A 22,203-nucleotide genomic window follows, 5' to 3' on the forward strand; every position below is an offset into this window, starting at 1 on the left:
CAGTCCATGAATTTCTCTGTTAATGAAGTGCATTAACTCTTTTATTGCCAAAAACGGGAATTCCCGTCCGATGGCTCTATGGCTATCATGGCCACGGACGGAAATGACGAAATTATATATAAAAAAAAAAAATTGCTGCTCCATTCACTTCAATGTTAAAAAAACAACGGAGGAAAAATGCACCTTTTTCGTGGCACTGGGACGACACAGTCTGAAATAAGTGTGGCAATGAAAGAGTTAAGGAACAGCTTTGGTTTAGTTTCAACCAGTGTTTTACCATTGCATTAAATGTTTTGAGATCAGTTTGTATTTCAGTTGGTAGGGCATTCCACAAGTGTATCCACAAAGATGGTTTTGCGCTTTGCTGCCCTGCAGTTGCCATTCGCTGATCCCCTTGTGGTGACTCGTGCTTGTCTTTATCACATGAGCAAAGTACAGTAGGCTACAGCTGGGATCATGAGATCATCAACACATTTAAAATTCTATTTGATAAAATAAAACTTAATGAAACTATCAAAACTAAGCATCTTATACTTTAGACCTGCTGTATGTTATCCATTTTGGTGTGATGTATGTTTTGCATTGTGTCATTCGTATACTCAAAACAAAACAGAGTAAACATTTGGACAAAATCGCCACTAAAGACGTTGCCTCAAATGTATCTTTTACCATAATATTTACAAATCTATTGCAATAACATTCAAAATAACTTTCCATATTGTTTTCTTATCTATGTCCTTTAATTAAAATACAAAAAATATATTTCAAAGAAAGAATTAAGCAAATGCATATGATGTTTAATCAGATTATTTGACTATAGCATGAAATGAGCATTCAAATATTAAGGGCTTCTAAAAGGCACCAGAAAAGAAATTCAACGTGACTACCACCATAAAACTTCTTCTATGGGTCCCTTCTAGCCAAAACAAATTGGTTGTCAGCTTTTACCCAAACATGTTAGCAAAAGTAATTTCTGAAGCACTTTTCTGTATTGGCCCCTGACTACTTCTTGAGAATTAAGCAATGGTGCCATTTTTCATTTTTTCTTTTTTATCCATTATTTTCAGTGCTTGTTTATAAAGAGATGTACCTGGTTTGTGAGGCCTGGCTCCAAATGTGGAAATATCATGGCATGCATAAACAGTTGAGTGGCCTCTAGAGGCATAATACTATACTGTCTGGTCATTCTGAAACAGTTCAGGTTTGTTTTTAAGGTCTTGCTTAAATTTTTATTATGCATATAAAATTTGAGTTGAGAGTCAAGAATGACACCCAAAATATTCGGGTCATGATTTCCTATATGAATGTAATATATTAACTGTGCTAATGAGAATAATCCCATTCTTCTAACTATACATCTGTCCATGGACTGTACACAGACATGTCTATGACCAGTGGCCTAGCTGTTATTGTCAAATATTTCATGAGTTTACAAGATGGACAGCTAATAAATAAATAATGTGTTACTAAGGCGCTGCATAGCATCAGAGAAAGACATATGAGAACAACTGTAAGCTAGTAAGGAGACCAGTCAGTTCATGAACTCAACGAGCTTATTATTGTCACAGTATATTGTTGCTGTCCTGTGGAAACCTTGTATGTCCAAAACCGTTACTTTTCAGGAAATGAAAAAAAATAAACCTGTGTTCCATTGGATCCAATGTAGTTATTATTTAGTCACAAGCTTTTCATTGTTTCAATATTTATAAAAAACCCACATACCCCCTTTCACTTTCACTTTAAAACAAATCCAAAATAGCTGATCAACAAGCTCACAAGGTTGTGAGCTTGTAGGTTAGCTATTTTTGTGTGTGGTTTGACAAAGTAGGCCATTCATTTACGGGGGGAGGGGACTCACACACACACATAAAAAGTTGAATATTGGAGATACGAGGTTTCAGCCCGACAGAGATGATATAAATATTTTATTATACTACCTCCTGAAGTATTTACAAAAGTGAAATGGAAAGGAAAGGAAAGGCCCCATATCTCTGTCACAGCTTCAGCAGCAATAGCAATGCTTCAGACAGACATACAAACTTGTCGAACATACTGTCCTATTCACAGTCTTATCTGGGTTTGTTCGCTGATAATATCAAATACATATTATGTATCCATCAGAGGCCTCCCCTCAAAGCATCACATTATGTCTAACCCGTTCAAACCGGGAAAGCATCCGTGTCATTTCAGATTTCTGCGTTGGCTATTCAAAAAATAGCAGATATACAAGCCCGCAGCGCGTCACTTCGTGCCGCGCTGCGAGCTTGTACATCTGCTATTTTTGAACATTTTTGAACAATCTTGAAAGGGCGAGAACTACTGATTTAGAAGGCATTTGTAGAATCGGCCTCAGGTCTTAATGGACTAATCTAATGTCTACTCGGTCATACGACTGTGTCCTGCAAAGGAAATAGCAGATGTACAAGCTCGTAGCTTATAGATGGGCTATTTTTGGTGCAGGACACTGTTGTATAAATCATGCTTTATTTTTGTTATTTTTCACTAAACGGCTTTCTTATCTCCTATTCTTCGACCTCGAGTTGCCATTTTACCTGTTTTGACTGCTTTAAAACAGTTATTATTATTGTTAGTCAAGCTCAACAGCCTGTCGTGGGTGAGAGAGCAGCAGCCCACCCACATAATTAATTTTGAGATTGGATCAGACAATAATCTGTCTACCTCATGTGTTTACAGCGCATTATGTGTACTGTAGTAACCAGTAAGTACCCAGGCAAGTAGAACTAATTTGAACCACAGCATCCCATGCTTGACTGGGACAACGTACCCATGGCAACCGTATCATAACACGGTGATGGGGATGTCAAGGAGATGGAACAAATCTGGAACAGATGATTAAAAAACTCAGTGGAAAAGAAAATCGAAGCGTCGACAGTTAGTGTGAACGTATGGCGTGCGGTGAATGTGTAATGTCAGTGAGCAGTATGTGTGGTGCATAATGATGCTCGTGTAATGTTTGGGGCACAATATGTGTGTCAACAGCTTTGCAATTCTAAGCACCCGAAAGACATCTTGTAAAGAGTTCGATTTGCATCATTGCACATGGTGATTGAGGACACCCTCCACTCCGCGGCAAGAGAGTCGATGGAAGTCTGACCCTTTGCCGATCTACATGCTCACCACGCGGCGTAGCTTGTAGATCTTCTATATTTGGTGTGAGCAAGACAGTGCGCAACTCAGATTAAATCAGGATTTCACGGGTCCATTCTTACGCTCTCAGAGTTGAATTTACACTCTAGAACAGTGGTTGTCAAAGTGGGGTCCAGGGACCCTCAGGGGTCCTTGGGGTTCCAAATGGACCCTGATGGGGCTAATTTTTAGAGTTATATATCTGAGGGTCCGGGAGTGCAAAGTGAGAGAATAGACCGTTTTCACGGCAGCCATATTGACATGAAATAGTAGGGTAAACTCAGGCGTTACCAATAATATGAAAGGACCACTTTTTCAGCCTATGTTCATGTAATTGGTCCTCGCTAATGCACATTAAGATGGAACCATTTCTGTCTGACAGTTCCGAAACCCATGCCTATGAGTGACTTTTTTACTTTTACTTTTTTACTTTTTTTAATATATATAATATCCATTTTTGCTTGAAGTGAGCACACACAGTTTCACCAGGAACTGCACATTTCTAGTTTTAATTTTTTATTAATGCAAGAACAATGGCTTCTATTTCATCATGCTAACTTTCCAGGTAGAGAAAGGCTGTAGGCGCCTATCGTAGTGGAAGGATTTTAGAAGGATCCCAGCATCCATATTCTGGGGTGAATGTTATCCCGAAATAGCCGATCTACAAGCTCACAACATGCCATGCTGCGACGTGGCAGTCAGTACTTAAAAAAAAAAAAAAGCCCAGCTCACTTCAAAGATTTGCGACATGATGAAACCGTTGCAATATGTTGCAGAGAAACGCTGTGTGTGTACACGGTTAACTGTTTAAACGTCCCATCCCTGTTTCACAGTGCATGGTTTTCACTGTAAAAAGGGAGCTCTTTCCATCAGCATCAAGACATTTTCAGTAGAAATCGGACTTCCTATACTTTACTTTATGTGTTTATTTAGTCAGGACATTGCACATTAATGAACACCAAACAGGACTATGAATTACACATACATGACCAGGTGTTAATATGCCAGGTGTTAATAATTAAGATTTACCATATAGCTAATTTCCATCCGTAGTCTCCAAAACATTAGCCTCAGAAACCCATGCTTTTTTTTTTGTTACAAAAGAAAAAAAGCCTGGGGGAGCCATGCAGGAACGATGGTCTTGAGCCTTGTTATCTCCTAACCAATCAGAGTGCAGAGGGGCGTCGCTCTAAATTTGGTGACGTCAGCGTGCTCCGTGCACAGGCCGGGGGGGGGGGAGGGGAGGGGAGGCGGGGACATAGATTGGTGAAGCAATAGGAAGCCACGCTCAAATCCGGGCGGCTGTGTTTGGATCCGCCTTTCAAGACCATCGATTGAGCTCGTAGCCTCAGGCTACCAAAACATTTATACTAGTCGGGCTTCAAAATAAGAGTCACAGTGATAATACGATGTGAAACTTGTATTATGAGTTTGAATAGGGATGCACAATTAAAATAGCAAAAATATCATGCACCCCATTTTCGCTATTCGTCGTACAATAAAATAAATTGGGGGAGTTGATTATAAAAATTCTGTTTAGAGAATACACTTTTTGTGACAATACAGTCATTTTACAATTATATTTTTTTTGAGAGAAAGAAAATACATGTTTAAATATTTATATCAATAGATTCTGAGAAAGCTTTAACTGGAATATGGCCAAATTAAACGGGCACGTTGCCCACAGCACAAATGGCAGCAGAGCAGAGCCTGTTTCCCTGATAGACAGAGCAGCATTTTATTAGCTACCGTGTCACACCTCACAGCCTTTCCCACTGATAGAATTTAGATTAATATCTAAGTTGAACCATGTACAGTAGTGTGCTTCAAGCTCCCTTCCTTCACTCAGATAAAGTACCGTAGCGAGGTTGTCTTCATTACAACCTCTATCTCTCTCTCCAGGAGGAAATAAACGTATAAAGAAAGTCAGTCCTTTGATCATCTCATCTCATCTATTTGGTGTGAAAAAACCCATGGGGTTCAGAATAAGCACCGGTCTGTACAAATGCAATCTGGGAACCCATCGCCAAATGAAAAGGAAAAACAGCGCCCTCTGCTGTTTTTGACTATCTCACTTGGCTCTGGGAGGAAGTCGACGTAGCACCCGTGCGCAGGGAAACCGGGGTTTTGGTCTGCCTTCAGCCTTTCACTTCCGGTGGTGCGACTGTTTTCATTCCCACTAACAATATTTCTACACGGAACACTAACACCATTTCTCCCAGAGAACATGGATTGTTTTGGTTATAAGCCCACTTGTTTCTATGATGAAAGAGCAAGTTAAAATGTGAATATCTTTCCGTGGTTTTGTCTGCTCCGAGGACGCTATCGTTAAATTAGTTTCGGTTTGCTTCTAGAGGGGAAGGATCGGTACACACGTAAATCCCGCCCACTACATTTGATTGGGTAAAGCGCGGCCTGCCTCCTGATCTGAAGGCACGCCCTCTTGTAGGCCAGTGCGATGTGACGAACCACCCCTACAGATTCAAACGCAGAGCAGAATCTGTTCTTGAGAGATTAGTACAAATGTAACCAAAATAACAAAGTTAACACAGAGGATTTTACGGCGTGTCTACAGTATAGTAGTTTGTGGGTGGGGATGGAGGGGTTTGTTTGAAGCACAGGGTTTGGGTTGGTTTGTTTATGGGTCTTGGGTGATGAGTCCTGGAGAAATGTTTTTTTGATAAGTAAAACTAATCAGTTCTGGAACTGATGGGCTCAATGGGTACTGACTTGCCCATGTGCACTATAGAGTTCATTTACTCTGAGAATGTATTATGTAAGTTAAGGTCCATTTGGTTTACATTTGTATACACTCTGAGTGGGCCAGACACTCACAACATAAAATAGTTTTTAGAGAAGTTGTCAAAAAATTAAATAATTGTGGTATGCGTATTGTGAAAAGCATACCATTGAAAGATTATATAAAAAAGAATATATATATTTTGTGTTGCCAATAATTTTTTACCCCCCTTTTCTCCCGAATTTAGTCGTTATTACAATTAATTTCTCCCCACACACATTTCTGTGTTGTCACTGCTGTTGCATATTGACTCACCTAACACCTGAGGAGCCCCCACCTGGAGGAACGTAGGGCGTCCTACTCCTTCCGCTCCAACACTCCCTGATGACAGGTGCCGCCCCAGCCTGTAGGAATACATGCAACGACCAATATCAATATATAGAGTGTGCAAAATATAAGCACACAAGCATACGGAATATGAGTATGTTTCCAAGAGTATCTTTTGGATTATCTTGTGGGACTCATGCCCATGCATATTGCATGTGAGCTAAACTCTGAATCGAGCCCTATGTGTTGAACAGTGTATAGCCCTGTGATTCTGTCTGGTGTTAAATCCATCTTTCTTGAGGCAGCTTTGTGGCTCAGTGGGCTAAACACACATACAGTACCGTGTGTGCCTGGGATTAAATCAGGCTCATTTCATCGCTTCTCTCTCTCGTCACTCTGTATCACTATCTATATGTATTAACAAGCAAAGGCACAAATGCTATAAAAACGGATGCTGAAAAGTCCGATTTAATAACATCAAGCCACTTGTTGAACATGACCTGGTACACAGTAAAATCCTCAGTGTTAATTTATCCATTTGAAACTCTAGAGTGTACAAATATAACCAAATGGACGGGTCCATTTGGTTACATTTGTACACTCAGAGTTTAATTAACACTCGAGGATTTTACTATGAAATGTAATATCCCTTAGCTGGGGGAGATTGATAGCTGATCATTCATAAAGGTTTTAATAACATGGGTGACATTTCATTTCTATTTATTTATTTAATTTCATGATTCCTCATGATTGCTGTCTTGGATTTGTCCCCATTTTCTCTTTTGCTTCCTAAACTGTGTAAATCTATTGGTCATAGAGACCGGCTCTTCCTCACAAATGACCAGTCAAGCATGAGAGTCACAGCAAGGTGAGAGGGCTCACTCACATGCATTATTGAGCGGTAACCTGTTTGAATTGGCTAGTCGTCTGCTATTATGTACACTTGGCTGGACACTCAGGTGAAATGAACCCTTGCCACTGTGCAGCACAGCCGGCTGCCATTCGAGGGTTTGATGTCTTTTTCTATCAAGGGCGGCAGTAGTGGAGGCGGTAGAGTAACCGTCTGGGAATCAGAAGGTCCCCGGTTCGAACATCCGCCCCTTCAGGCCTGGTTAAGTGCCCCTGAGCAAGACACTTAACCTCCAACTGCTCCCCTGTGTGCTCGCTTTGAGCAAGCCGCTACCGGGTCAATGTACTGTAGAGAAGTAATTCCCCCCTCTGGGATCACTGCAAATCCTCCTTCTAGAGGTGAGGGCACTTTGGATTTGTCTGTTGAACAACGTCTGGGAAGTGGACTGTATTGACAGAAACCTTGCAACCTTTCAACCAACCAGAAGATTTCCTTTATACTGTATAGCCAAAACTCTCTTCTGGAATTTTCATAGCAGTTTACCGTGTGTCTGGAAAGTACAAATTGAATGAGCAACAAAGCTGTTCTGTGTTATGTGTTCGCCTATCAGCCAGATTAGTTACAGGTGTACCTTCTGTTTGGATCTCTACCATAGAGCAGATGGAATAAGCAGAGAGCCAACTCAGCTGGATTAATGTAACACAGTGGGTCTCAAAGTGGGGTCTGGATCTTTTGACAATTTGGGATTTCTTTCTTGCTGTGACTGTGTGTTGATACAGTCATGTGTGTACAACGACTACAGGAGGGGGCTGAGCACACAGCCCTGTGGGGCACCAGTAGTATTGAGGGTCATCAGGTCAGATGTTATATTTCCCATTCGCACCACCTGACAATGTCTCAACAGAAAGTCCAATATGTTATATCCAGCTGCACATAGTCGGGTGCAGGCCTAGGTCTTTGAGCTTTGTGTCGAGTCCAGCCGGAACTAGTGTGTTTAACCCATTAAGACCTCAGGCCGATTCTACAAATTCCTTCTAAACCAGTAGTTCTCAAAAAGTTTTTGTGCCAAGGACCCCCAAAATGATACATATTTGGCCACAGACCCCCCCCCCCCCCATCTGAAAATGTTTTGTGCTAGGGACCCCCAAAAGAGAAGATTTGGGTTAAAAAAAAGTCACACAAAAATCCAACACTTTCAAGATTTTTTAACATTTTTTAAAATCACTGTTCTAAACCACTGTTTTCTGTAAAACTTAAGTTGCTATATATATAGCTAAAATCTAAAATGACACAGATGCTTTCTCGGTTTTAATGGGTTAAGGCCGAGCTGAAGTCCATAAACAGCATTCGTACGTATCTGTTCTTACTCTCTCTCTTACTCATCCAAGTGAGTGAGGGCAGTGTGCTGAGCCGGAACCACTGCATCATCAGTGGCTCTGTTTGGGCTGTATGCAATTGCAAACTGCCATGGATCCAGCGTTGTCGGCTAACACCGAGCAGATGTCATCTCTTACCAGCCTCTCAAGACACTTGCTGATGATTATAGTGAGGGCGACAGGTCTCCAGTGATTGTGGTTTGTGGCATGATGTGTTCGCATGCTCGGGAACTGGCACTAGAATTTAGTGGTGGTCCTAGAATGGTAGTTGATCATCAAGAAAAGAATGATTGTATTGAATGTATCATATTATGTGTTACTCATAGAAAGATTTTTTTGTTTAAGTTTGATAATTCTATGACTTCTGCTCATGACCAATTTGACATCCAATTGCATTACACAGGCGGTCACTGGTCAATGGACATTAGCCCTCTGTGTGTTTCTACTATACATGTGACAACCAATTAGCTACCTTTGCACCATCAAAAAGACATGATACAGTGTTTATCATATTAATTGTGGCAGCCTTCCATTTCATGACTACATGTAACCACAATAGATTCCTAATCTTTTCAGGGATTTTATACTACAGTAAACTATCAGTGGGTTAGTTGCTCATGTAGCAGCTACTGGTATGAAGCTGTACAATTCATATTGGTGCAAAGACAATGATAAAATTGGTATATATTTCTAGTAAAATTGAATTTTGTTCTTTTACATGCTCTGATAGCAGGTGACCGAGGTGTCCCCTGCCTCCCCAGTACAGACCGTAAACTTCATTTCCCTGCAGTGCAACTTGGCAATGCTGACCGCTTGACTTTGATAGAGTGAAGCTGGCTTCATTCTTTTTTTGTGAATTTCCATGAATTCAAGGCTTCATGGGTTGTGTAATTGATAGAAAATAAGTCATTTTTTGGGGTGAACTACTCTTTTAAGCTTAATTTATTCTCTGTTGTACGACAGCGATGCTCTGTATCGCTTGCCGACAAGAGCCGATGTACAAGCTTGTATATCAGCTACTGTCGGCATTGCTCGGCAAGCAACGCAGTTGTACGACGGAGTACAAGGTACAGTCACACATGATGTGGCAATGACCAACGCATGCTGAGGCATCAAACGTGTAAAGTTCAACGAAGTTGAACTTCATGTGACGTGATTTTGCTTCGCAACAAGAAGCTTCATAGAATGGAATTGAGCGGGAATGCAACTTTTTTGGTCGCACGTGTGACCGTATCCTTAACCAGGCTTTATTTTCTTATGACTCCTCAGCTCCCCCTACATTCACGGACACGCCAGCGCAATACGTAGAGGCCAAGGAAGGGGGCACCATCACTCTGACCTGCACGGCCTTTGGTAATCCCAAACCCTCAGTCAGCTGGCTGCGGACAGAGAACAGACTTGTGGTCAACAGTGCCAAGTACAAGGTACACACTTTTGATATATATTTGCTGGACTTGCAGTGTATTGAAATGTTCTGAATTAATCCAATGAAAACAAACACACAACAGAGTATACTGTATAACAATAGAAAGTAGACAAACTCTAGTTACAAACAGTTTGTATCTCTCTTGATTTGATGAGACGTTTTGGCCAACCTGCCTTATTCAGGATCAGAGAATTGAATTAAAACAGGTAGCACAATGCTATATGAACCACACCATAACACACCTGATGATAGACGGTTGAAGTGGCCTTCAGCCAATAAATCACTTTAAACAAACAGTGACAGGAATGTTGTAACACATTACAAAAACACACCCTGAAATGTCAAAAGTTGATTTCCTTTTAATATATTTCTATATACAGGAACACCACAAGAACATCAGATCATGAAGTTATATTGCATTAATGTTTATACTAGCATCTAAATGGCTTATAAATACAGTACTGTAACTTGATTCTTGAGCCTTGTGAGTAGAATTTACTTAATTGTTTTGTGCTTGGGACCTTTCACTTTTACCTCATGAAATGAAATTATGCTTTGAGTGAAGATAATTTAGAAATGTCGGTGTTTATACGCTATATAACACACACACACATATACTGTAGCACAGGTAACTTCTCAAAAGTATGGGTTATGATTAGAAACTGTGCGGGAAGATTGAGAGGAAAACAAGAGAGAACAGAGCCAGAGTTACAGTAGCATATCCACTCTTAACTATTGACTGCTGCATGCGGATATGCCACCCACTCACTCATTCTCGATCAATTATTCAAATGTCCCAGCTTTGTTCAAAGAAATGTTTTACATTTGAATAAGCCTTTCACAGTAATTTCCCACTCAAAGTAACCACATTACAGTATATCATGGGTTTCTATTAACTGGTGTGCAAGTATACACTTTGAAAATATATATTTTTATCAACCCAGAAATAAGTGTATATGCAGTATACAGTAAAATACAATTTTGGGGTCAACGAGGTCAACCATTTGTGCCATCCACCACCCACCTGCCTGGACCAGGTCTATTGGCGTATTATAGCGATGCACCACGTGCTCATCCATTGCTAATGTCAGCTCACTTCAATTGGTGGAGGCACATCCAGATCCAGGCAGATGACACAAACGTGTTTGCTTGTCTGTTTCACTTTCGTATGTATCCCTCAAGCTAGAAAGAAAATACATGTTAGCCTGTTTTAATGCATTCTAACCCAAATGAGACAGTGGATAAATGCTTGTATTCAACTAAACCGTTGTTCATGACGTGCAAGAAAATATGAAGGCATTATGTCCAAATACTGTAGGTTTCTCCTTTATAAAAGGCTTACTATGTTGTACATAGATGATTACACATACTGCCAAGTTATGTTTGGTTCATCGCCGACCATCATTGAACCATACTTGCATAAAAACATGCATAAACATGCATTATACGTGCATGACTGTCTGTCAGAAAGCGTACTGTAAAAGGAACCTGTTGCAAGTCAACTAATTGATGGTTAGGTCCAGCTGCTATTCAGCCAGCTCTTTATGGAGGGCTTGGAGTTAACAATGGAGCTAATCGACTTAAAGGAGTAGTTCGCCCAAAACATTACTTATGTTCTATCAATTACACACCCCATGAATGCCTTGAATTCCTGGAGATCTTTTAGTTTTTGTCGCATTCCCGAGCCAATAATTTGATGACCGGGTCATCGGTCAATAGGAGACTCAATAGGAGACTCTTTGAGTCGACTCCACCGGTTAAAAGAATCCATGAATTCAAGCCTTCATGTCATGGGGTGTGTAATTGATAGAAAATAAGTCATTTTTGGAGTGAACTACTCCTTTAAGGCTTTCAGGTAACCAATTCCACGTAACGTCTGCAGAGTATAACTAGGAAAGTGTGCTCCTTGGAGCGCAGAAAAATGTAATGCATAACAAGTATCCATACAATTTTAACATACTAGACAAGAACAACATTGGTACTCTCTCCTCCGCTTGAAGCTAATTAAATGAGCTGGGAGAATATGTGTTCTGGGGTGGAGTTTGGGGTGGGAAAACCACGCTTCTTGATTATCCAATTATTTGAAAAAGCAATCGATTCAATAATCGCTAGCCCTATATTATTGTTTCAGTACAGTGAGTTTGTGCGTACACAGAAATAAGACTGTACTGTAATTGTCACACTGTTCGTTTTACACCTGTCAGATAGACCAGCTTTTTTGTTTGTTTGTTTGTTTAAAAAAAATCACACCCTGTGTGAAGTGGGCGGTGTCTTGCTAGCTAATTACAATACTGAATGGAGTCAACCAATCATGTACAAAAAATAAATACATTTATTGAAACACTCTTTATGAAAGTCATATTCTGATGTACAATTCTGATGTACAAGGCTCGTCTCTTACATTTATGGATTATGTTGGTAACTGTGTTCTTAGAAATCTTAAGTTTACCTGAAATTCTTCTGTAACCTTGGCCAGAGCTGTGCTTTGTCACAATTCCATCTTTAACCTTTTCTGATATATGCTTTGATCTGAAAGGGCCACTTCTAGGAAGACTTTCTATTTTCTTCTCAATATCGGTTTTCCCTTTTCTCATTTCAGCCATAGTGATCTTTGAGTTCTTCTTTACTGTTCTCACGAAATGGACAGTATCTAAGTAATATACTAGTGTCACATCACAGTGGTTTTAGATTAGTTTCGTCATATGTATCACTAGCCAATCACAGCATGTGTCTTGCTAGCTAATCACAATACTGAATGGAGTCAACCAATCATGTACAAAAGATAAATACATTTATTGAAACACTCTTTATGATGGACGAAACCATAACTTAAAAAAAAAAAATATGTTTTTTTTAAAGTTATGGTTTCTTATATAGGGCTATGCAAATGTGTCATGTGGCACTGGCCAATCACAGTCCTGAATAGATTGTGATTGGCCAATCACGGTGCAGGGTTAGGCGGGGTAGATTTTTGGCCAATCACAGCGCAGGATAATTGTACAAATTTCCAAACCTCACTTATAGGGGCGGTTTCACCGCAAATCACACCCAGTGTGAAGTGGGCGGTGTGGTCATCACAGTGGTCATCATAGTGATGGAAGCTCACTTCCAAAAAAAATGATTTTTGGAAGTGCATAATCCTATTTATAGGTTATTAATGTCATCATGTGTCTCGCTAGCCAATCACAGTGTTGAATAGAGTCAGCCAATAGAGTCAGCCAATCACAGTACAGGAAAGTGGGCCAATCACAGTGCAGGAAACTAATACTAATGTGGTGTCCCAACCCCACTTATAGGGGCGGCTACACCGCCCAAAAAACGGGGGAAATGAATTTGTCTTGCATCACAAAATATATATTTTGTTGGAGATATCTGTGTATAGTTTGTAAAGTGTTGACTTTGAGTGTTGCCTTTCATTATACACAATTCTAATGTACTTTGATTTGTTTTGGTGTGTTTTTGGGGTCTTAAAAGTCTTTGCATAATTCACCCAAAACCATTATGTATGTGTTTGGAAAATAGGTCGAGAGATTTAAAGCAAATCAAGCGGGCACTATTCTCTCAAATTGGTTCCCATTATGGTGGAAAAGTGCTAGCTGCTGCTATGGTGTGATTGTTCTGCCTCAGAGGCTGCATGTGGAAACTACTGTACTCTATTTCATCATCATGACCCTCAGCTACACTCCCTCTATTATGTTCTTTAAAAAGACTTCTAGTGACGTCATAATGTAATCTGACTTCAGTGTTTGCAACTTGCATTTTGGGATTCCTTTTGAAATCATTCATTCATTCATTCATTCATCCTATTAGATGTGATTCATCTTAACGTCTCTGTCGGGTGGGAAACCTCGTACTGTACTGTATGTCCTAAACTTTTACTTTTCAGGATTCAAATTCAAAAACAGCAAAAGTAGCAGATCTACAAGCTCAAAACACGTCGCTTCACTGCGTTTTTTCGAGCTTGTGGATCTGCTACTTTTTGACGCTGTAGGATGATCAAGTAGGGCATTTACGAAAAGGTTAGAATATCGAGATAAGAGGTTTCTGCCCGACAGCAACGATAATCACAATGACAATAATGGGTTTTGTACCATAGGGTTGAATCTGTAAATGCTATATTTGTTGATTTGTTAATGACTGGTGTCTTTGAGCAGTGAAAGTACTGTAGCCTACTGTATGTAACATGCTAGCATTTTGGCTGTATATTGCATTTTATTTTGTTTTGTGTACAATATCTGTAGTGTTTACAGTATATTGAATGGCATCATCATGCTAATCATTAGTGCAAGAAGAAGATGGACAAATTATGTTGGATTTGCCACTGGTGGTGATAGTATGCATAGTATTAGTTTCTATATGACGCAAACTGCAAATCTTTCTAGATTGCTGCACAATAATTTCATGCAAAGAATAGGTCACATTGGTCACGTTTGGTCACATTTATAGCTGAACTTTATTGATTATGCAGGTACTATGGTCCCCATCTTGTTAACATATTTGCATGTACAATATATCCCAATGTTTCGACATGGACTAAGCATTTATCTTTTGATGTGTGTGTGTGTGTGTGTGTGTGTGTGTGTGTGTGTGTGTGTGTGTGTGTGTGTGTGTGTGTGTGTGTGTGTGTGTGTGTGTGTGTGTGTGTGTGTGTGTGTGTGTGTGTGTGTGTGTGTGTGTGTGTGTGTGGTGTGTGTGTGTGCGTGCACTCAGGTGTCTGACGGAAGCTTGACGATACTGTCCGTCAACCGTGAGGACCGTGGCGCGTACACCTGCCGGGCCATCAGCCTACAGGGAGAGGCCATTCACACCACACGCCTTCTGGTACAAGGTAACTCCCCACTCAGCTGAAGTTTTTGAGTGGTGCCAGCCACTCCTACACTTGACCGTGTGTGTGGGTCCGTCCGTCCGTCCGTCCGTTTGAGCACGGCCGCCCTCAACAGCTGCAGCTGATTGCAACACAAGGATGCAACCAATTACACTAATTCAAAGGCACCACTCTCTTCACACTGGGTGTGATTTTTATAACCAGAAGCAACCCTGAAGGGGGAGGTATGTCATTAAAGGAAACTCATACAAAATGAAAATAGCAGTACAAGCACATTGTGAGCTTGTATATCTGCTATTTTAGAAACATTTGGAAAGTATAAGTTCTGAGTTCTGGGTTCCCATTAGTCAGGTTTAGTACCACCTCCTGAGCAGAGCCCAAATTAGGTTCTGAGAGAATCGTATCTGAAACCGAGCCTTTAGTGAATGGAAACAAATCCAGAACCTGTGAATTACGTTACACAGCACGGCCCAGTTCATTTAGTTCTTGTAGTTGAAAAGAGCCTATGTTCACAAAAAAACTAACAAAAAAACAACACATAACTTTCGTTATTTATAGAACGGTTTGTTCAGGCTAAACTTTGTTTGTGTCTTCGAATCACGATAAAGCACACCTCAGCCATGCTCAAATGAATGCCTCATCCCTGTAAATACCATATCACTGTGATGACACTGATACAAACATGACAACACGTTTCCATGGTAATGGATACGGAAACGTTTCTATTTCCATTTCTATTTATCGGTGTTACAATGAAACCCACATTTTCAAGGTTTTAAAGACATAAAATATGACATTTTCATATTTTAAATATGAAGCATTTTTTTGCCAATTATTTGGGGGGCCTCTTGCGATACTCTCACGGCCCACCGGTGGGCCCCGGCCCACAGGTTGGGAATCGCTGCAGTAGATGCATGTGTAGCTTTTTACGCGCGGTCAGCGGTGTGTACAGTACATGTACCGTGCACCTCAGTACCTGCAGTCGCTCCTCTGTCATAAATCAAACGTGGTGCTCTTTGTCGATCGGCGACAGATGAACCAGAGGTCACATACTTTCACTTGCCACTGTATTAAAAACCAGGCCACAGTCAGCTTAGCTACTTGACCCATTATGTATAATTTACCGAGGGAGACAGATTAAAAGATGCCCTCCAGGAGGAACTGAGCAGCACATCAAATGAGGGGCGACAGAGACCACAGCACTCAGCAGGGTCCGGATGATACACACGCCAACACAAACAAACAGACACACAGACACACATAGGCACACATACAAGAAAACATTTGCACGCTCTCCCTCTCTTTCTGTCTGCCGCCCCCCCCCACACACACACACACACACACACACACACACACACACACACGCGCACACACTCATCCTGACCAGGCCGGGTCCTGGTTGCCCTGCTAATGGGTTTGGCAGATGGAAATGCTCTGCCTGTTAAAGGATCAGGCCCTTAGGCTCCAGATCAGAACTAACATATTGGGCTAGCAGTTTACAGCAACAACAATAGGTCTGTGTGTGTGTGTGTGTGTGTGTGTGTGTGTGTGTGTGTGTGTGTGTGTGTGTGTGTGTGTGTGTGTGTGTGTGTGTGTGTGTGTGTGTGTGTGTGTGTGTGTGTGTGTGTGTGTGTGTGTGTGTGTGTGTGTGTGTGTGTGTCATTGGGATGACCCAAAGGTTCAATGGTTCAAGGACATAAAGAGGAGGGAAATATTCATTTTTTTGTGGACAATTTTACTGTTTTTTTTCCTGTGTATTTTAGGATTACATTCATGGTGAAGGTCAGAGTTTGGCTTAAAGATGTGTGTGGTGTGTTTGTGTGTCTTAACTGCATGCACGTGTGTGTGTGTGTGTGCGCACACACACACACACACACACACACACACACACACACACACACACACACACACACACACACACACACACACACACACACACACACACACACACACACACACACACACAAAGATCCACAAATCCAGTAGCACAACAGACCCAGAGCATGCAAGTAGCTGATACACAGTTAAATCCTCAGCATTAATTTAAAGCTGTATTATGTAACTTTTTGTGTGTGAATAGAAGGTTATGTTAAGTTATGTCCAATCAGTATGGTAGAGTATGTTAATACAATATAACGTATACACTATAGGTGGATGTATTTGGTCTCCCTGCATTTACTGTAGATATCGTGTCTGGTTTGACACAAGTTTGACACGATCCTGTCTGATTGGCAACATTTCAAAGGTGGGGGTTCAAATCTGGACCTACTGTACTGTATTTACTGTAAGTGCAGTACTCAAGTAAAAGTACTTTGTTAATGTCCACCACTGTCCATCTGGCACAGCAGGGTTAGGATAGGGTCCCAATGCCCCCCCCTGTATGAATGAATGAACCATTGTAAAGCGCTTTGAGTAAGTTTGAGTACTTAGAAAAGCGCCATATAAATGCAATTCATTACATCAATACTGTCTCTAATCCTATGCTGAGTGCAAACTTTAGTGTCTGGTATCACCAAGGTCTGTGACCTCACTAAATGTTCTATCCGCTACGCACTGTGTGTGTGTGTGTGTGTGTGTGTGTGTGTGTGTGTGTGTGTGTGTGTGTGTGTGTGTGTGTGTGTGTGTGTGTGTGTGTGTGTCTGTGTCTGTGTCTGTGTCTGTGATATGTGTCTGGTCAAAGACCTGCCCCCCCCTGCTAAAATTGCAATCCAACTATAAGAATGTTTTTCAAACTTGGGGCCTGGGGAACACTGGTGGGCCTTGAGGGTATTGCAAGTGGGCCCCCAAATAATTGGAGATGTTAATGATAATATTTTTTTCTTCTTTAAAACGAAATAAATGGGTTTTCTTTGTGATACGAATACATAGGAAGGAACGCAATCAATTGATTGATCATTAAAATAAACTATGCTATGAAAATGCATGCGGCCTGCACTCATCTGACCACTTGGGTGGGCCGCAAACACTTCTGAGTTTTTCAAGTGATCCAGAAAAGGTGGAGAACCGCTGTAGCAGTCTTTGATCTGCTTTTTGGAGAAAAAAAATCTTAGAACATCTTGAAAATGTTTGCAAATCTTTGAATATATATATTTTTTTAAATTACTCAAATCTTTGCTTCTGGGGGTCCCTGAAACAACATATTTTTAGATGGGGGGGGGGGGATACATATCATTTTGGGTGTCTAATCATGAAAAAAGTTTGAGAAACCCTATAGCAACATAATTTTTTTTTTTTTTTTTTTTTTTTACTGTTAGGATTTAGAAGACATTTGTATAATCCCCAGAAGCGAAGATTTTAGTTATAAATGTTCACTTTAAAAAAACATATATGTTCAAAGATTTGCGCACATTTTCACGATTAAAAAAAGTAATAAATAGCAGATCTACAAGCTTGTAGCGCTATGAGCTTGTAGATCTGCTATTTTAGAATCGTCAAAGAAATCTAAAATGACACAGATGTGTTCCCGGACGTAATGGGTTAATTGTTCGTCATCTGTTCTACCAGTATTGTGACTTTGTCAGTGCAGTCCACATTGGTACATTTATGAATCAGTTGAAATCCATTAACGATAGCCGCATAAATTGTATAATCTAACAGAGATAATGTTGTTATAATAAACAAACAAACCCAGGGCTACAATTTGGCTTCCTTCCAGTAAGAATGAAAGTTTGTCTCTGTAGCATGTTTATGTTTGGTCTGGGTCCTGTCCAATCCCTGGGCAGCTAAATACATGTAACATTCATGCTTATCCTGTTGAGAGAAAGTTGATCCCTGCTTTTTTATATTGCCATTTGTCTTTGTTTTGACAGGAAAGCAAGTTCATAGAAGGGCAGATAACACACAATACAGACTCAAACTGGGAATGTTTGCTATCGTTTGGTCAAAGCACTTACCAGTCTACTACCAGTGTACCCTGGCTGCATCCTGCACGTCAACTCATGTTCAATCTCAATTACAATTTAAGCTCTTATATAGAGTGACTTACAATAAACAAGGTAATGAATCACTTGTTCATTTAATAATTTCTCATCTTCTGTGTCCTTCACTGTAGGCCCCCCGTTCATCGTCTCCCCGCCAGAAAACATTACAGTCAACATCTCGCAGGACGCCTTCTTTACCTGCCAGGCAGAGGCGTACCCTGGAAACCTGACCTACACCTGGTTCTGGGAGGAGGACAACGTCTTCTTCAAGAAGTAAAGCTAGCATTGCTTTCATTATTGTCACTGGTGGATAAAGTGCTTGAGTCAAAGTTTATATAATATAATATGATATATGAGCTAATGTACTGCAGTATTTAAAAGTACAGGCTTTTAAAAAGTATGTTTTATTTTTGATACCAATACATTGCTGTATAGTTTTCACGATGCAATTACACCCTTGTAACTCTCTAAAACCACCTAATGTACACACTGACTTCCTTGTGCAAATGTAGTCAAATCAACAAAAAGCTAGCCATTTGTAGTTTGTTATGTATATATATAAAAATCACACCCAGTGTGAAGTGAGCGGTGTTATTTAGAAACAACAGTGGTCATCACAGTGATGGAAGCTCACTTTAAAAAAAAATGATTTTTTGAAGTGCGTGGTGCTATTTATAGGTTATTATTTCATCATGCGTCTCACTAGCCAATCAAAGCAAAGGGTCTGAATAGAGTCAGCCAATCACGGTACGGCGAAAAGGGTGTGAATAGAGTCAGCCAATCACAGTACAGGGAAAGACGAATTCCCAACCCCACTTATAGGAGCGGCTACACCGCTCAAAAACAACAACAGCTGTCTTAAAAGCTGTTGTATGCTGTATCTACAAATAGAGTTGAGTTCCCCTTATAAAGCCCCTTAAAGCTCCCCTTAATGCTGCATTTTTTAAGTGAAAGTTTAAGTTTAATTCATTTGTTTTACTTTTATTTAAATGTATTATCTGAACGTCTATTATTTACGTGGAGAAAAAGTACTACAACAAAAGCAGAGGTACAATCATAAAATAGTCTTGTCTAGTCTCACAAAGTGTTCCATGGCTGAAACCCAACTTTTAAATTTAGTTTGGTTAGAACATGATGTCCAGCTTGTTCTCTGGATTTTCTGAAACGTCTGCCAGAACACACATCTTCCTCCAGAGCACAGCAGTTCGAACAGAGAAAATGCACTTGTCCCTTCTACTTATCTACAAAGTACCCCTTAGCCATAGCTACAAAAGCTTGCAGTTGGGTTACGTATACGGTACACACATCCCCAATACATCACATCACATCAGTGCATGCCTCATTGCACTGCTTTTGATGCAGAAAGGCTTGGCAGTGATGCACTTGAACCATGAACTTGAATGTACATGTACAGTAGGGCTGGGTTCACTGCATTCAAGGTTCTGACAGCTACAAACCATATGGTTTATGTGTGTTGTCTCTCCCGATTGAGAGAGGTACTGTAATACTGTAGCAATAATGTCTGTTTACAATAAAGGCCCATCTAGTGTCCAATCCGGTGCTCAAATAACTTTACTGACATTGTCAACCATTACGTGTCCTACCCAATAAGTACATCTGTGTCATTTTAAAGTGGAGAGACCACCTTCAGCAGATGTGCTAGTTGTATTATATTGATGCTTAAGTGGCTAAAAGGGATTTAACGTACAATACATCTCATTCACAGTGGAGCAGCGGTTCTCTCCAGAAACTTGGAGGAGACGTGCCTCCACATAATTTTCACTTATAGTGACTATAAGCTTAAATCCCGGAGCTCTACTCCAAACCGTAGAAAGATTGAAACTTGGTGCCCTTTCTTTCAAGTCCCTTGATACTAACATCCTTTGTGGCATGCTGGTCACTCAACCATTGTGCTGACTACATAATTCATTACTTTGCAAGTTCTGAATCAGTTCAAAACCTGTGTTGCCTGTCAGCCATCCTGTCTCTATCCTCTTTCTCCACAGAGAGACTAACTGTCTCGCTAGACAGACAACGCCTTAGAAATAGCCCATAACCGATTCAATCCTGAAACGCATCATTTTAGATTTTAGCTATATTTTTTATACTTTGGCTATTCAAAAATAGCAGATCTACAAGCTCATAGCATGAGCCACTTAAGCGCCATAATATCAGTGGTGCTCGCACTTTTTCATGTCAAAGACCCCCAAAATTATACGTAGTTGGTCGTGAACTCTAATCTCAAAATATTTTGTAGAACCCAGAAGCAAAGACAAAAAATATTTGCTTAAAGAAATATATATTCATAGATTTGCACAAATGTTCAAGATTTTTCAAAAATAGCAGATCTACAAGCTCATAGCACTATGAACTTGTAAATCTGCTATTTTTGAATAGCCAAAGTATAAAATAATGGTTATAGCTAAAATCTAAAATGACACAGATGCGTTCCCGGATTTAATGGGTTAAATAAAGCAAAAAACGAACAAAACCATCTGTTGCCCCTCATAATGTTAAAATTCAGAACAGTCGTTTCTGTCAAACAACTAATTTATTAGGTCTGTGAGACTGTAAATGGTAAGTATTTTTACTTTTATTGCACTTTTTTAATGTGACTATCATCTGAGACACTTTTTTTACCAAAACAATCATAGTCAATTTTGTTGTCATTCGGGTGGTGATTGTGGGGGGAGAGGGGGTTAAGAAAAACAAGACTTAGAGATGGTTGTGTTTCATGACGTCATGTACTGCACATGTAGACGATGGGGGGGGGGGGGGGGTTATATCGCCACACTGGCCTCAGAATGCCTCGGGATCCCCCTATTAGAAGTAGCTAATGTGGCCTGGGAAAGGGAACTGTTACCTCCGGCTCCAAGACCTGATTCCAAATAAGCAGTAGGCCTAGAGTAGAGGATGGATAGATGGACGGATGGACGGACTGACGGACTGTACATAGCAGAATCAGACATACTGTAGATCAGAGTTTTCAAAGTCGGGTCCGAAGGTGTCCAAATTGTGTTCAGTCTCTGAGTTAAAATAACACTGAGGATTTTATAGCATAGATTGTCCCAGGGATTTAAAAAAAGTTTAAAAAGACAGACCCTGTTCTATTCGGCTTGGACTTCGGACATACTGTACAAATTCCACATTGGAGGACTGGCCTAGTGTTGTAAGGACGTCAAAATATATTGCCTTCATCAGAGATGATGTCATCTTCTCCCCTTGCCTCTGCTTGTCACACACACACACACACACACACACACACACACACCCACACCCACACCCACACCCACACCCACACACACACACACACACACACACACACACCCACACACACACACAATCCAATTTGGAGCTGGCAAAGCGGGGAGGAAGGAGGAGAGTGGGGGAATGCAAAATGTCTGTTGCCTTGACTACTGGCACTGACCGCACTGACCGGTCACCAGTAGACAGAGCCTAATCTCAGGTCTAAGACTAAGCTCATCCCATCTCTCACTCCCATCCAGACTGAACACACGTGCTGGAATGAATAGATACGTGCATGTTGTCTGTCTAAAGCCCCATTTATACGTCATCGCAGACGGAGCCACAG

At 40.6% G+C, this 22,203-nt stretch overlaps 1 protein-coding gene across 1 annotated transcript in view; it reads left to right on the forward strand.

Moving 5' to 3' along the window:
• Positions 1-22,203, forward strand: part of igsf9bb (immunoglobulin superfamily, member 9Bb) — a gene marked incomplete at both ends in the record, with an annotated part of 136,344 nt that overhangs the window by 50,921 nt on the left and 63,220 nt on the right. The window contains 3 exons of the mRNA XM_080434541.1: positions 9,710-9,864; positions 14,577-14,694; positions 18,743-18,884. Coding sequence (XP_080290667.1) covers positions 9,710-9,864; positions 14,577-14,694; positions 18,743-18,884 — 415 coding nt within the window. The remainder of the gene's footprint in view (positions 1-9,709; positions 9,865-14,576; positions 14,695-18,742; positions 18,885-22,203) is intronic.

Source organism: Gymnoscopelus braueri (genome assembly GCF_963280865.1).
Source record: "Gymnoscopelus braueri genome assembly, chromosome: 8".
NCBI classification, from domain to species: Eukaryota; Metazoa; Chordata; class Actinopteri; order Myctophiformes; family Myctophidae; genus Gymnoscopelus; species Gymnoscopelus braueri.